Here is a 16,817-nt window from a genome sequence, read left to right on the forward strand (position 1 = left end):
TTATGAAAAAGCATGTTTTCACCAGAAAAATCAAGAACCAGGGGGAAATGTTGAATGTTTTATAAGCGCTTTGCATACAATAGCTGAAAACTGTGATTATAGGAATGCAAAACATGAAAATATCAGAGATAGGGTGGTTATTGGGTTAACAGATAAAAGCCTTTCACAGCAACTACAAATGAAGAGAGATGTTACCCTAGCCGCCATAGCTTTACAGATAGCAAAGCTGTCAGAATTAGTCGAACCACAAAACAAAAAAGACAGGAGCAACTTGAAAAACCTGAAGCTAGCTTAGAAGCTATAAACAGACACTTGAGTATTAAAAGTTATCATAACACCCCTAAGGCAAGGAGTGAGAACTCCCAGGTTAAGGGGGACAAACTCTAGCCTACATGCACAAGTTGTGGAAAAAGTCACATCTACAGAGATGATGCACATCCAGCCAGAGGTGCATGGTGTAATAAATGCTTGAAATATGGATGTTTCGCGGCTGTTCACCACACAAAAGCAGTCAGGGAGTTGACTAATATTACAAACAATCCAGAACCATTGTTTCTCTGATCTATCACTTGCAATGACATAGAGCCTGTCTGGAGAGTGAAATTGAATATTCATGGCAAGACTATTGACTTTAAAATTGACTCAGGAGCTGACATTTCACAGTCATGCCAGAAGGGACTTTCAATCACTTTCAACCCCTCCTAGAGTTAAAGTCACCTGACACAGGTCAGACTAGCTCTGGAGGTATTCTGAACTGCACAGACCAGTTCACCACAGAAATAGCTTACAAAGACTAAAACTACGCATTCAGACTGCATGTGTTCAAAGGATCAAAGACTAGGGTGACCAGACGTCCCGATTTTATCGGGACTGTCCCGATATTTGCTTGTTTGTCCCGCGTCCCGACCAATGTTAGGTCGGGACACTGGACAAACAAGCAAAGGCTCCGAAGCCCGAAGGGCTCGCGCCCTCCCCTGCCCCGACTCCGCCCCCTCCTTCCCCCATTGGATCCTTCCCCAAATCCTCGCCCCCATCCCCGCCCCCTCACTGCCCCATTGTCTCCCTCCCCAAATCCCCGCCTCTTTCCAAGCATGCCATGCCCAGGAGACTCAGGGGAGTGTGGGGCCGGGGTGAGTGTGAGTCTGGCCTGGCCCCGAGCAGGCAGGACTCGGGCGCGGTACCTGGAGGGAGAGTAGGGGGGCGGCCCGTGGGGCTAGGTGGCAGCTGTTCTCCCCACCTGGGCAGGGGACTCGGGAGCAGCCGCTGCTGCAGCTCCCACTGCTGCGGGGGGAGGAAGTGGCCAAGCACGTGGCGTTTGCGGCTGCGGCTTTGGTGCCCGGGCCCGAACCCCCCGAGCCGGGGCCTGCTGCGGGGCAGCGCGCACGCTGCGCCCAGCCCCTGGCCAGTCGCGTCTGGGCTGGCTGCCCAGCTGGTGCAATCCCGTGGCGGAGGCATCGGTTCGTTCCCCTGCAGGACCCAAGCGGGATGGGGGGGCTGGGGCCTGCTGCCCCCACTCCGAGGCCGCCCGCAGGATTGCACCAGCTGGGCAGCCAGCCCAGACGCGAGTGGCCAGGGGCTGGGTATGCGCAGCGTGCGCGCTGGGTCCCCGCAGCAGGCCCGGGCTCGGGGGGTTCGTGGGCGCCAGAGCCGCAGCTGCCGAGCTTGGCCAGTGGCCGCTTCCTCCCCCCGCGGCAGTGGGAGCTGCAGCAGCGGCTGCTCCCGAGTCCTGCTGCCCAGGTGGGGAGAACAGCCGCTGCCTGGCCCCACAGGCCACCCCGTACTCTCCCTCCAGATACCGCGCCTGAGTCCTGCCTGCTCGGGGCCAGGCTGGACTCACACTCACCCCGGCCCCGTGCTCCCCTGAGTCTCCCGGGCCTCCCTCCAGCGCTTGCGGAGGGAGGAGGAATCGGGGGTGGGGGATTTTTTTTTTTTTGCTCTGCCCCCGCCCCGCCCCCCCCGCGTCCCGATATTTGACCTGGGTGATCTGGTCACCCTATCAAAGACCAACAATCTTTTCAGCCACAGTGTGGCAGCCATGATGGGCCTAATGAGAAAGGACTTGATGGAGGATTAGATTATACTGAACTTTTGAAAGGAGATCCAGTATAGATCAACTTAAGAGACAATGGTTGATCATGAAATGTACAAGCACTTCTATCAGAGACACACTGGAAAAGATTAGTTGGAAATGTATGTGAATCCAGAGGACATCACTACCTGGTCATTGTGGACTATTTTTCCAAGTATACAGAAACAACATACTTTAAAGACATAATATGTTGCCCACTTTGATATTCCAGAACATCTAATGATGGACAATGAACCACAATTCACTGCAGCAAAATTTAGCTCGTTCCGAACGTTACCCACTAGTGAATGGAGAGGCTGAGACAGCTGTACAGAAAGTCAAGGAAATCCTACAGCAGGAAGATCCATTCCTTGCTCTTCTGACCTAAAAATCAACACCAATAGCAGCTACTTGATATAGTTCAGCATAGTCCCTGATGGGAAGACAACTGAGAACTACCGTTTCAACTTTGAAACAGAATCTATCTCCAAAATGGCCCAATGTGAAGAGAGTAGTCAAATCAGATAAAAAGGAAAAGAGAGCCTACAACACTCAGAGAACTGCCAGCTCTCGACACTGGTGACCATGTTCATGTCAAACTGGATGGAGAAAAACGAGGGACAACTTCAGCTGTTGTAAAGAAAAAGACTTTGCTGCTCAGATCATATGTGATCGAGACCAACAGTGGAGAGTTCAACAGAAACTGCTGACGTTTACAATTTGTTCCTCAGAAAAAAACAATCAGCAGAAAAAAATCTACAGATGGTGGATGCAGAACAAGATGACAACTCAGAGATTCCAAACTGACCTCAACCAGTTGTTGCAACTAATGGACAGCCAGGTGACCCAAGTTGTTACATGTTAGAGTTGTGTAATTAGAAAACTAGTATGATTCAGTGACATTTGAGAGATTGATTCATACTGAACCTCAAAGACAGCGTGATAGCATAAATATTGTAAATGGTAGGGATGTAGAGCTTAAAGGAGGAGGTGTAATGGAATGCTAAACTGTATTACCTTGTTCAGCCACTACATGGCACTGTATAAAATACCTTAGTTAAACGAACCTCAGCCGTACCAGACAGGATCTTATGATGAACACACCTGGCATGTATAAGCAAGTCCATATCTGGTATAGAAGAACATGAGACCTGACATCCAATGACCTGCAGAAGTTTCATTTAAAGTATTGAGACTACCACCTGGCTTGTGCAAGCAAGTTTAATCTTCTTATGCATGAAAAGGCTTTGCTCCACTTTCTCATCTGTTAGGGAATCATTGTCCTAAGCAAACACTGAGACTTTGGTAAAAAGGTCTCAGAATACATCACTTTAAAAAGGAGTATAAATCTGCATAATTCAAATTTTGAATACAAAGTAGAAGTCAGATATAATCAAAAGAGCCACATTCTGTGAATCAGAATATTTTTAACACTATACCCATTTATTCAATGTGTAAACTCACAAACCAAGTCATTAATCACGCATGCAAAAATTGCATTTTTAAAACTCATACTATGCAGTATGATAAACTATAATAGTTGTATTTTAATATCAAGTTTTCCTTGAGTAATTTTTTACATTTACCACTTACTAAATTAATATATTTTCTTGTTTGTAACAAAGTCAAAAGTAAGCAGGATACACAAAAAAGAAGCAAATACTACACAGTGAATTTAAAATTCTATCAAAAATGAAGAGAAATATTTAGCTATTAAAGAAGAAAATATATTGAAATTTCTACTGTAAAAATACTTACATCTAGTAGTGTGTGAAGATGCTGATCCTGAAAAACACTGTGTAGAAAATCTAAATCTTTTTCACTGCAGTCTGTAAGCGCATGAATTTCCTCCAGGCTGTCCAGCACCTGTGAGACTGCTCCTGCAGGCAAACAAGCAGAAAATAAACCAATAGAGCAAAGACTCATGGTAAACTGACCTTTGGAACAGGAATCTTTCACTTCATTCACTGTGACTATCTAAAACAGGGTTTTAAAAAGGCTAGAGCCTTTATTGAAGAACACACTGAATGAACTTAATGTTATTTAACAGTACAGTATACATCTTCATTTATTCACAAGCAACAGTTTAAGAGAGCTTTAAGAATGTCTTTGTATTTTTAAAGATCAGATAACAATAGGGATGGATGTTTAGGTGAATTACCAGAATGCTCACACTGCATTTGCTTTGTCTTATAACCTACAGTTCGTCTTGAATTTTTCTATAATTAGCTGAAAATAGCTGAAGATTTGATACTTTATCCAGCTGTTTATCTAGAAAATAAGTGTATGAACATAAACTGTGAACCAGGCAATGAGGAACAGCTGGATAATCACTGATAAATTTCTAAATCCCAATAACTTGCATTCTCATTCTATATATGCTGCTTGCTTTTATAGTCTTATTTGCCAACATACAGTAGTAAACATATAGAATGTGTAAAAAGTCTGAATTTTTAAAATGTATATTCAATTAAAAAAGGGTTGTCTTAAAAATTTCTCTTCTTCAGTAATGTTAAAAATAAATTAGTCCAGCTTTTTTCTCCTAAAAATATCCTTGAAAAACTGGGATTGTTCATATTAGAACATGCAAAAGACTACTATAAGAATTTCTGGGCTCAATGGACAAAAAGTGGCAAAAGTAAAGGTATAAGGAACCTCATATCACAGTAAGTGCAATTCTTAAAATAAGATTTTTCCTTAGTGTTTTCCATGCAAGAGAATAGTGAGAGGATTACATTGTTCACTTTTTGAAACAAATGGAAGATATTACTTTGTAGGGTTTCCAGTAATGGCTTATCAACAATCCCTTGGATGTCTGAAAGTTCCAGACCTCCTTACCCTGTCCAACAATACTTGCATCTCCCATCCATCCATCTTTCTGAACAACTGTTTTTTTGTTTCTTGTTTTTTTTATTTTTATTTTGGGGGGGGGAGGGGAAGAGGGGAAATCCACAATCCCCAAGGATTTCTCCCCCACCATAAATCTGGAAAGTGAGTGGTTAAAGATGTGCAGATGGCTCCTCTGACACCCCAAATCACTGCATGTGTGTTCTATTCTACTTAGGCTTTTAAACTATGCCATCTTGCCATGCTACTGAATATGTGCTCCCCCCACACTTGCCTGCAAAAGAGTTGAGGCAGTAGAGCAGCATGGTCGCAGACATCAGAAAACTATTTCTGCATCTTCTACATCAGAGAAAATGATGTGTTTACCACAAAAAGATGCATCTATAAACATGGCTAAATCTCTTTATAGTTTGGAAATTGGGTCAGAAGTCTTATGAGATTCAAGATCTCTCATTAGAATACCTGGTTTCCCAAGAGCCAGAAATACTGTGAAAGTAGCCCCTCATATAATATTTCCACTTTTCCCCCAAAACTAGAAAATAGAGAGATGAACGAAAATTAGAAGCACACAATGTTAACTCGGCTTTATCAGACCCTAAAAATGGTTGAGCTTTGAGAGAGTTATTGAGGAACTGTAACAGGGTCTACAAATCCCATACTGAGCACAGACAGTTTCCTGTTTACAAGCAAGCAGCTTGATCACACCCCTACACAGCTGCTAGAGCTGCCAATCACAGAGCTGCAGCCAATAGAAGAAACAAGGCCTGCTATAAATGGGAGAGTACAGACAAGGAAAGGGAGACAGAAGGGCCTGGGATAGCAAGGTCTTGACAGCCTTATATGAGGCTGCCTCCAGGACACCAAAGGGTGACTACAAGCCCAAAAAGTGAAGGGCTGACAGGATTAATTAGACATGAGTGTCCAGGAACTGACTTGACAGAGCAAACTAAGGAGGGCCAGTCAGGAGAAACTGAGGCCCATCGAGAGACCACCCCAAAAGGTGGTGACAGGAAGGTTCAGGTGGATTTTTATTTTATCTGAATTAGTTCACCCATTCCTAGAAAGAGTCAGTCTTTCGTTTAACCATATGGAACGCACCCTTAAACATTTTAAAACAATTGTTATCAAGGTGGTGAAGCAGGACCCAGCACATGTATCCCAAGGCCTATCTACACTATGAAAATAAGGACTCTTACCACTCCAGCAGTGCAGCTCCACCGGTAGTAGAAACAGCACAGGGGTAGAGCCGACAGGGTTCAGGTATTTTCACCACCATTTTATCTAACCATTTATTTCTGGCTTTTTGGAGAAGGTTAAGATTATGCTCCTGGAGATAATGAGTGGAAAGGAACTTTCTGTACTTGATTCACTGGGAGGCTGAGTTGAGTTAATTTTAGTTTGTGTTTGAATGTTTATTTTTTTTAACGCTGCTGTCTTATTATGCTATTGTAAGATGTAATTATCAGGGGACCTAAATCTTTTTATAGATCTGTTTTTACTATTACTTAAATTTAAAGAAATAAATAAAACAGATAAATATCGCTAGAACCTGAATCCTATTTACAATACAATTTCCATAATTACTACATCCAGTGGAGTTACACTAGTGGAGAAGTACAGGGCCCAGTTTTTGTAGTGTACATGTAACCTGGGTGCTACAGCTATCCTCCATCAACAACCTTGGATCTACATTGTCACTAGAGCGCTGTAGGAACAGGAATTTCTGTCATGTGGAAAATTTCTCATGTCTGAAATTCTTGTCATTCAGAATTAGAACAAAAGTTGGACATGTGAAATTTTCCATGGAAGGGTCTGTAATGGGGCATACAAGCCTTTATGCAAGGCAGGATGGGGTTAATGAGCTACAGAAGGCCAATTAGCTCCAATTAAAACACCCATAGCAGGAAGTAGGCCTCCAGGGAGGGGCTTAAAAAGAAAAGCCCTGCTCATTTGGAAGGGGCAAGCAGAGAGAGCAGATGGAAAGTGCTGTGGAAGAAAAGGCTAGGTAGGCCCAGGGACTGGGGAAGACTTATGCTAGTAAAGCTACCAAAGGAATTTACTTTATGTTGCTTTACACTCGTTTTGGACTTTGAACACCCTGGAAAGGGTAGAACTGTCAGAGACCTAGCCTGAAGGCTTAGTCTTTGTAACCCAGAAGGCAGAGGGTAGGCAGAGCAAGACCAGCGGGGAAACTGAAGCAAGTGCTTGCTGTACCACACAATGCCAGAAGGGGGTGCTCTGGTAAAGACATGCAGTAACACACGGTGGAGAATGCAAGTAGTTCATCAGCTCCTGAAATTGAGGGGAAATGGAAGCTTGCGAGTACTGACTGACACTCCTCCCAACCTGGGTAACTGGGAAAGATGTAGGAGGTGGTACCACTGGTAACTGCAGCAGCAGTAGACAGCCATGCTACAGTGGCAGCAGGAACAGTGCAAAAAGACGCAGATGCTGCTCCTGCAATTGATGGAGAGCTTGCAGGAACAGCAAGAGGTACAATTTACCACTCAACAGCCATTGCGGGAGGCCCACTTCCAGCAACAAGAGTGGTTGCAGAAGCAGCTTGGCCAAGTTGCTCCGGGGGCTTTGGCTGATACTGGAGAGAGTAGCTTGCGCAAACTGGTCCCTCGCCTGTCAACAATGGTGGGGCCAGAGCCTGACCAGGAGGATCTTTCTCTGTACCTTTGAACAAGTGGCCAGTGCAGTGGGCTCGAAGAGTCTACCTGGAAGGCCCCCAGAGCACCATTCTGGATGTGTGAGATGCAAGCAGCCTACTGCATGGTGACTGACAAACAGGCAGGCTCCTATCCTGTGGTAAAGGCTGTTCTCTTGGATAGATGGGGACTGACAATGGAAGTGTACCAGCTTGTTTCTGGGTTGAACCATTCCCGCAGAGAGCACGACCAAGGGTGCTGGCTCAGAGGTTATGGGCATGATCATCATGTAGCGAAATCCCAGAGACCTGTTCCACAGGGAAAATTGTGGACCAAGTGGTCCTAGGACAGTTCTTGAAGGTTCTATCCATGGGAGCCCAAAACTGGGTAAGGCAATTCTAGCTTGCCTAGGCAATTCTAGCTTGCCTAGGCAGGTGTGGCCCCCAAGTGGGAAGAAATCTCTTTTGAGGCCAAAGGAACCAAGTGGCCCGAACGGTATGGCAGACTAGGAGTGGCCCCTAGGGGAAACCAGAAGAAGAGATATCCCAATCTGGGGAACTGCAGAGTAGACCTCAATTAGAGAGGGTCCCTGAGTAGCCCAAAATGGGTGGATGCACAGGAGCTACCAAGGCCTCAGTCACTCCTACAATCTAGCAGAAGCACGTCTGGGTGTAGTCAAGGAAGTCAAGTGGTGTGCTTCAGATGCTCATGCATAGGAATATCAGACAAGAATGTGATTACCTGGCATGTTTTTACAAGCATGTTTGTGCCCTTAGGTCCTCTCTGAATGGCAATGGGATTCAGCGATATGTGGTACCAGTTTGGCGGCAGGCATGTCTGTGGAATATCTCATGAACTCAGGTTGTAGGCACACTTTTGTTTGCGGAAAATGGAGTTTTGGTAAAGAGGATGGACTGGCATCTGCCCATGCATGCTGCTTGTGGCACATGGTGAGACAAATGTTTACTACAACCCATGGCAGAGGTTGAGCTTGGAGTACAGAGCTGGAGAGGTTAGCTATGTATTGGGGTAGTAAAGGATCTTCCCTGGCTTGTGAGCTTTGGAAGTGACTGGCAAGGTTTCCCAACCCTGATGTAGAGAAAAGTAGCACCCAACCTGGCAGAAAGGAAAGGTGTCATGAATCCAGAGCAACAGCTTAGAAAATCAGTGGCCCATCAGAAGAGGAGTGAAGGAAGTGGGAGGTTCAAGTTGAGACAGCTGATGGGGCAGAGAGAAAACCCTTCATCATCTTAAAAATGTACAGAAACAGCTGAAAGATTATCAACATGAGCTGGAGTACATAAGCACCTCCCAGTAGAAGATCACTAAACAGATGACAAAACTGAAACAAGAGTTAGCACAATCTAGAGTCTAGACCGGGGTGGGCAAACTACCATGCAGCTCGGCCCCGCTCTAGCTGGGGTGCTGGATTGGGGCTGGCCACGAGGCTCGGCCCTGCTCCTGTTCTCCAAACCCCTCGATCCCAGCCCAAAGCACCCTCCCTGCACCCCAAACCTCTCATCCCCAGCCCCACCGCAGAGCCCGCACCGCCAGCCGGAACCTGCACTCCCTCCCGCACACCTGCCCCAGCCCTGATCCCCCTCCCGCCCTCCGAACCCCTCAGTCCCAGGCTAGAGCACCCTCCTACACCCCAAACTCCTCATCCCCAGCCCCACCCCAGAGCCTACACCCCCAACCAGAGCCCTCACCCCCTCCTGCATCCCAACCCCAATTTTGTGAGCACTCATGGTCCGCCATACAATTTCTCTTCCCCGATGTAGCCCTCCGGCCAAAAAGTTTGCCCATCCCTGCTCTAGGCAGAGTATGGGAAACAGTACTGCTTGATGCTGGAGCAAGAATTAGCCAGGCTCCAGGCAGGGAAGAATGCCAAGGAGTGGAACCTTATGACAGAGACTGAACAGTGTACAGTACCTCATGCAGAAGCAGGAGCTATGTGGGTCACTACAGCCCCTCATCAGCAGGCTAGGGCCTATGTGGGTGGCCAGGGTGAAAGTAGTGTTCCCTCGTGGAAGGGGAGTCAGGGGACAGCCCCTCAGCAAGAACAACTCATGGCCACAGAACACGCTCTACAAGCAACCCTGAGAGAAAAAGAACAGCTGACTGTGGAACATCAGACAACTCATGGAGTGGTCATCTGCCTATGATGGTTAATTAACCTGAAGGAGATTTGGAGACTGAGTGTGGAAATCTCAAAACCCCAGGGAAAGAAACCAATAGAGCCTGTTAGGTACACTCTTAAGAAGGTGGGTGTGTAACAGGGCACACAAGCCTCCATGGAAGCAAGAAGGGGTTAATGGACTACTGAAGGCCCTATTAGCTCAAATTAAGGTATCTGGAACATGAGGTAAGCCTCCAGGAAGGAGCTTAAAAAGCAAAGCCCTGCTCAGTTGAAGAAAGCAGTAAGTGAGATTACATGTGGAGCTCTCATTGTGGGAGACATGGTTGGCTAGGGCCAGGCGCTGAGGAAGATTCGTGTCTAGCAGATCTTCCAGAAGACTTTATGTTGCTCGATACTTGTTTTGGACTTTGAGTGCCAGGGAAGGGGTAGAACTGTAAGAGATCTAGCCCTTAGGCCAAGTCTCTGTAACCCAGAAGATGTTGGAGCGTGGGCAGAACAGCACAAGACCTTGTGGAAAATTAATGTAAGTGGTTGCTGCACCAGACAGGGCACGAAGGGGTGCTTTGGTAAGGACACGTAGCAACATGGACCTTTCCAAAAAACATCTGTTGGGAATTTTTTGAAAATTTCTGTCTCAGCTCCCTGGCAGCCTACAGGGGGTTGTCGTGGAGCCTAAGGAGATGGGTGGGCAAGCTGGCAGGAAAGGAGGCAAGCAGGCTAGGAATTAGGTCTCTAACAAGTGAGCAAGTATTCAGAAGGCCCTTGAGGAATCTCAATACTGACTAATGCCATTCTTGCCACAAGGGTGCCTGAGCCCTACTGGGAGGGCTGGTAGGCCTGTCAGTGATGTCAACCTTGGTCCTCAGAGGAAAGGTTTTTTTGCTTGAAGGTGGTGAGAACTTACAGCCTGGCGATAGAGAGAACAGCTAGATCTCCCCATAGGCAGTGCTGAGGAACACCGTACTCTTGGTAGCAGGGTCTGTATCAGTACTGGCACCTGTCTTGTTATTGATGATGGTCATGTTTTCCTGGTGGCTTATCTTCTGTTATAGGTATCGATGCCAAGGGGTGCATCGCCGGAGTCAATGCAGGCTCACCAGCCCTCAATGTCATGTGGAGCTTGGTGGTTCGGTCCCCTGAGGCTTTAGGTGGTCTATCTTTATGGGGAGGATACTGAAATGTGCCTGGTGTGCCTGCCTCTTTGTTTGGAGCAGCCCGTTTGGTGTCAGACTTCAATATCAGAGGTGTCTGTGGCATTGGTATGGTCTGATTTGGTGTTGGGGTATCAGTGCTGATGTCTGTGTTTGTGCCAGGTCTTTCCTTGGCATCATCTTCTCTGCACTTGTCTTCAGAGTTGCTTGTCTGTGAGATGGTGTGCTGGATGAGCCTGGCTTTTCTGCTACCTGGACCATGGAGCTCGTCTCCGCAGAATCTGAAGATATCTTTACAGATTTCTCCAAGAAATGAAGATTCCACTGTGTGTCTTGCAATTTGTGGGTTCTCATGGAGAATCAAAGGCACACCTAACATCTACTCAGTATGTGGGATTCTCCTAAGCAGAAGAGCTGCTGCTGTATCCATCTTTCAATGGAATTAACCCATTGCAGGACAGGCAGGGCTTGAAACCCAAAGGTTTTGAATCTGCCATTTTGAGAAATCCCATGTGTGCGCGCGCTGTACTGGGGGTCTGAGTATCAGTCTTCAGTCCAGATGCATTGATATTGTTCATGGTAGGTGCATGTCCAAGAATCAGAAGACTTCTGAGGGTTTAAAGAAATTTAGCAAAAGCTAAGACCTAGTGCGTCAGATGTGCCCTTTATGCCCTCGTACGGGAGCATGAGTTGGCACAGAGTTCATGAGTGGCCCCAACAGTCATGGCTATTAAAAAAAATTTGACCTCATACACAAGATGCACATGCACCTAAATTAGGATCCACATTGATGCATACTTGAAGAAGAAAAAATGATTAACATTTATTTGAATTATTTGATTAACATTTATTTTACCAACTTTTCTGTTAAATAGCGAGCAGATAAACATTTTACTATAGAAAAGTGAATAGTGTTTTCTTCATTAACCCAATGATTTATTTCACCTTTTACAGCCAGTTCAGCAATATATTTAAGCACATGCTTAAGTCAATCCCTACTTAGTAAAACACTTAAACACATGCTTAACGTTAAACGTGTTTAAGTTTAATTGAATTCCACATTCTTAAGTGATTTGCTGGATTTGGGCCTCAATGGGGTGCCATACTTGTACTTCTGCTGCTAGAAGAGGATATAAATATTTTAATAAAGACGGTGATAAGGAGAACATTCATTTCTATTCATCCAGGTCAGGAACTCTACTTCCAACAATTTTATTTAAAAAAGTAGACCCTTCCAACTGTGCACTTGGGTGGTATTCTTATAACTGTGACACTCTGCCCCATATTCATCACAGTGGTATAATTATGATATGATTATGACATAATTATGATGCATCTTGTGCAAATGTGTCATGTGAAATGTCTATGGAAAAGTTATGATTTGTGAGTATCCTATTTGTATGAATATATCATTTTGTATCTGGAGTTATGAATATTGACTACATATTTCTATATCTAATGCGTTTACTCCTTGGTAACACTCAAAGGTTCATTTGCATTCAGGCTAGTCGGCACATCATGAATGGCCTACTCAAGTGGAATGACCCATCAGCAAAGACAGTGGGCCACCGAAGGCTTGTCCTCACTTGGCAACGCTTCAGCCAGCCTATGAATAATGACTGCTATGACTCAGCGACGCATGCAAGGGCATGTGAAAAGACCACATGATACTGAACTTCCTTTTGGTACCTGTATTTTTCCACAAACTGGGCTGGGAACCCAGCTTAGAACAAAGGGGTTCCCGCCATATGGAAAAACTATAAAAGAAGGAAGTGACATCACCAAGGGGCCTCACTTTCTCCACAACTCAATACCTGAAGATACCTTGGAGGAATAAAGACTTTGAACTGGGGAACTGCTGGTCCCAGGCAGGAAAGAAGGAAACCTTGCCTGTATATGAAACATCAACAAACTGCTTGCACTATCTAACTGGGTGCAACACTGATTCAAAAACTGTGTAGTATATTAGGCTTAGATTGCATTTTTGTTTATTTGCTAAGTAATCTACACTTCTACCCCGATATAACGCTGTCCTCGGGAGCCAAAAAAATCTTACCGTGTTGTAGGTGAAACTGTGTTATATTGAACTTGCTTTGATCCACCGGAGTGCGCAGCCCTGCCTGCCCAGAGCACTGCTTTACTGCGTTATATCCAAATTCGTGTTATATCCGGTCGCATTATATCGGGGTAGAGGTGTACTTTGTTCTGTTTGCTATCACTTAAAATCATTTAAATCTATCTTTCTGTGGTTAATAAATTTGTTTTATGTTTTATCTTAACCAGTGTGTTTTTGAGTGAAGTGTTAGGAAATCTTATCTCTGTTAACACAGGCGAGTACATACTTCCCCATATTGGGTGCGGGAAGGGAGGGAGTGGATTAATTGAGCTTGCGTTGTACAGATCCCTGTGCAGTGCAAGACAGTATAATTCTGGGTTTATACTCCAGTTGGGGTGCAAGGCTGGAGAGCTGGGAAATTGGCTGGTGCCTCCATTGTTGGTTCATGAGTAGCTTAGATAAAGCATTCAGATGACTCAGCTGGGTGTGTGGAGCCACCTACTGTCGTACTGGGTGATAATAGGGCCCAGAGGGTCTGGCTATGTGTCACCAGCAGAGCAGAGGGAGAAACCAATCCACCTGAATAGCTAGGGGGCACAGCAGTTCCAACAGCTTCCAGGCTTCACCCTGGGGTACAGCCTGTCACACCAACCTGTCCTGATCCTACCAATGGAACTTGATGGGCAAAACCTAGCACCTGTGTGGAGCACCACTGACTTCAAAATCTTCAGTGGGGTTCTGGGTGCAGGGGTAAGCCAATACGATTCCCTTGCAGGACTGGAGAGACAAAATCTCCTTTGCAGTCAGAACGCTGCATGAATGTTCCACCTTAAAACAGCCTTCTATATTTGTTGCTCATCAAGTTTATTGTTTTACACTGTTCTATTAAAGTACCTTTCCCATTTACTAGTTAACGCACTTAAAAGCATCTAAATTGAGTTGCAATTATTCTTTACTATTTGAAGAAAACCAAATTTGGTATTAGCAGAGGAAATTTGACATTTTCTGTTGTTCAAATAATTCACTTATTTCTGAATATAAGGGGTTTCAAAACCTAATGCTTGCACTAATCCACTGTTAATCGTTACTAGTTGGAATATTTTTTTCTTTGGAAAAAAAAAAAGTACTTTTTGCCTCTTGTTATAATTCTATCCTGATTCTACCTATGGATAGTAAGTCTACAAAAAAAACGTTACTTCCTATAAGTTTGATTTTTCAAAAGCTTTCAGCTATTTCTCCCATCACTTTCACAGCTTATTCACATGGTATCTTTTGTCCTTTACCCTACTTGTGAAAAGGAATTTCAATTGTAACTTGGTCATTGATTTCTTCATAGTTGTTTCTGTGTATTTCCTATATATTACATAATTATATACAAAAAGCTAATGGAATGAGAAATATTTTAAGTACAGAAATAATCACACACGGGTAACTTAGGCTCCGACAACCTTAACTCTGCCCCCTTGCATTACAATGGGTACTTTCATTATTCGGTTATGCAATATATATGAATATAGTGCTACAAAATAATATATATAAAAGCCTCGAATTACAGAAAAGTATGTAGTTTTCAAATATACACAAATACCCATATCCTAGACCCCAGCATGCAACCCGAGTGGCTGGGCTGTACATCATAGGCAGATGAAAAAAAGTCCTTCAAACTTAACAGTGCAGTCATAGTGGAAATACTGACCCTAACTCTGCCTCTAAAGAGTCACTTTTCTTAAAGCCAATACTTTTCTGTTGCTCTGGCAAGTCTCAACCCTTGCGTATTTCAGATTTAATGATATTGTGACCAAATACAAGGCCTGAAAGAAGCAATACAAATCCCAGAGGGAAGCTAATCCCAGAGTCCTCAGGTAGGGGAAGCAGGGGAGAAACTTGCTGGTGAACTGGGGTGGGGAGTAAAGAGGGAGGCAGATATAGGAGTCTAACCTAGAGTTCACACCAGAATTGGAGGAGAAGACTGTCCAAGTAACTTTTGGCCTAATAACCTTTTTGGCCATTTAAAAATACAATCGCTTCCAGGGGCTTAGAGGACCCTGGACCGCGGCTGAAAGTTGCTCCCCCTCCCACATGAAATCTGAAATAGCACCTCTGTGCTGCTGTGGAGTGAGCGCAGGGCAGGCTTTGCAAAAACCACACAGGGCCTCCCTCCTACCACTGGAGGGCTGGGCCCCGACTCCCCCACCCTTCTGGGTCTATTTACTGGATCACAACATGCCATCAAAGTTTAAAAATTGGTTCTGAGCCCAAAAGGTTTGGGACTTTTGGACTGGACTAGACGATCTATCTAATGGTCCCTTCTGACCTTAAAATCGATGGAAAAAACTCAGTTCTACCTATGCACAAGCAGGAACAGAATCCAGCTCGTTGTCTCTTAGCCCTGCAGAGTCAGCACAGGTAACAAATAAAAAGCAGTATCAACATACTCTTCTCATTAAAGGCAGTCGATAGATTGGCAAGCGTTAAGAGGATCCATCCTCAATCCACTTACACTGCTACACCCCTTTGAACTAAGAGAAAGCTAGCTGGGGGACAGCTGAGTCCCCATCTGGATTTTCAGCATCACTATCTTCTCCTCTTCTTCATTGTAAGCCTGGCCTCTAAACTTCACAGGAGTTCAGAAAGACAGTGTGGAGCATCAGCTCACTATGTGGCACTGTGAGGGATCTTCATTCTACAGCAGTTGTGTGTGTAAGTGCAAGGAGTGACTCTACGGTGAGCAAGTGGCAGGTGTAGGCACACTGTGGCCATGGGATGAGGTATCATGAATGTGTATTACACAGCACATAGTTGTGTAGATACTGTTGAGAAGGTGTCATAGAATGAAATGATAAGGTTCAGCGTGGGGAGAGACCTAAAGGGGTAGATAAAGGGTGAGTGTATGTGAAGAATATTACATAGGGAGTGCAGACAAAAAGTTGAAGAGGTGGAGAGGTGAGAAATAAGGGGTGTTGAGAAGCAGCGTGGGGTTGAAATTAAATAAGGGGATGAAAAATAATGATGACAGGTGGAAACAAGGGGAGCAGCAGGCAGAGAGGAAAAAGTGAATGAGGAAGAGAAAACAGACATGTTGGGGAAGATGGAGAGAACTCAGGAAGGGAAAGAAAGAGGAGCATGGACAATGTAAGGAAAGAGATGAGGGAGGAAATGAAGGAAAGGGAGAAAAAATAGGTAGTGGTAGGAATACAGGAAGAGCTGAGTATAAAAATAGAAAGGAGGAGAAAAATTTAATGATCATAGGAACACAGAAATGAGAAAGAGGAGAAGGGATAAAAGAAATGGATAAAGAAACATGAAGAAAGTAATTAAAGCAACAAAAAGAAAAATAATTTATCTTAAAGATATAAAAATATATTAGGCTCTTCTCCGCTCTGCAAGACCCATGCAGGGCCTCTCCACTAAGTCTTGCTAGCTTTTTTTTTTTTTTTTAACTTAAATCTGCCCCTAGATGATGACTCACCCACGGATAGCATGAGACACAGAGGGAGTCAATATGTTGGGTAAGAAGGTACACAAGTACTTTTCACAGCAGTGCCACACATTAACAAGCAGCACAGCCACAATCAGCAAAGTTATTTATAAAATGTTAATTTAACTATTCTAACCAAGTCCCTCCTACCACATCCCCTGTATGAAGCCATGCCTCTTTCTTCCTATTGCAACCACAAATGAGCTACCCCATTCTGGCTGCTGGGAGGGCAGCCTCGCTCTCACGCCTGTTAGCTTGCTGGAGGGAAGGCCACTCTCCCAGCTGTTTGGTTGCTGGGGGAGGGATCTCTACCAGCCTTCCCACTCAAAATATGTGGTGATGGTGGGGTACCAAGAGATTTCTTCTCTTCCTTCCTGCATTGTGTGTGGGTGGTGCTTGGAAGCTAACAGAGGTCTGGGAACT

At 44.8% G+C, this 16,817-nt stretch overlaps 1 protein-coding gene across 12 annotated transcripts in view; it reads right to left on the reverse strand.

Annotated features, from left to right (window-relative positions):
* Positions 1-16,817, reverse strand: part of CASK (calcium/calmodulin dependent serine protein kinase) — a 407,811-nt gene that overhangs the window by 93,255 nt on the left and 297,739 nt on the right. For all 12 annotated transcript variants that reach the window (XM_039525884.1, XM_039525847.1, XM_039525842.1 and 9 more), the window contains one exon: positions 3,827-3,948. In XM_039525884.1, the coding sequence (XP_039381818.1) occupies positions 3,827-3,948 (122 nt within the window). The remainder of the gene's footprint in view (positions 1-3,826; positions 3,949-16,817) is intronic.

Source organism: Mauremys reevesii, linkage group 1 (genome assembly GCF_016161935.1).
Source record: "Mauremys reevesii isolate NIE-2019 linkage group 1, ASM1616193v1, whole genome shotgun sequence".
In the NCBI taxonomy this organism is placed as follows: domain Eukaryota; kingdom Metazoa; phylum Chordata; order Testudines; family Geoemydidae; genus Mauremys; species Mauremys reevesii.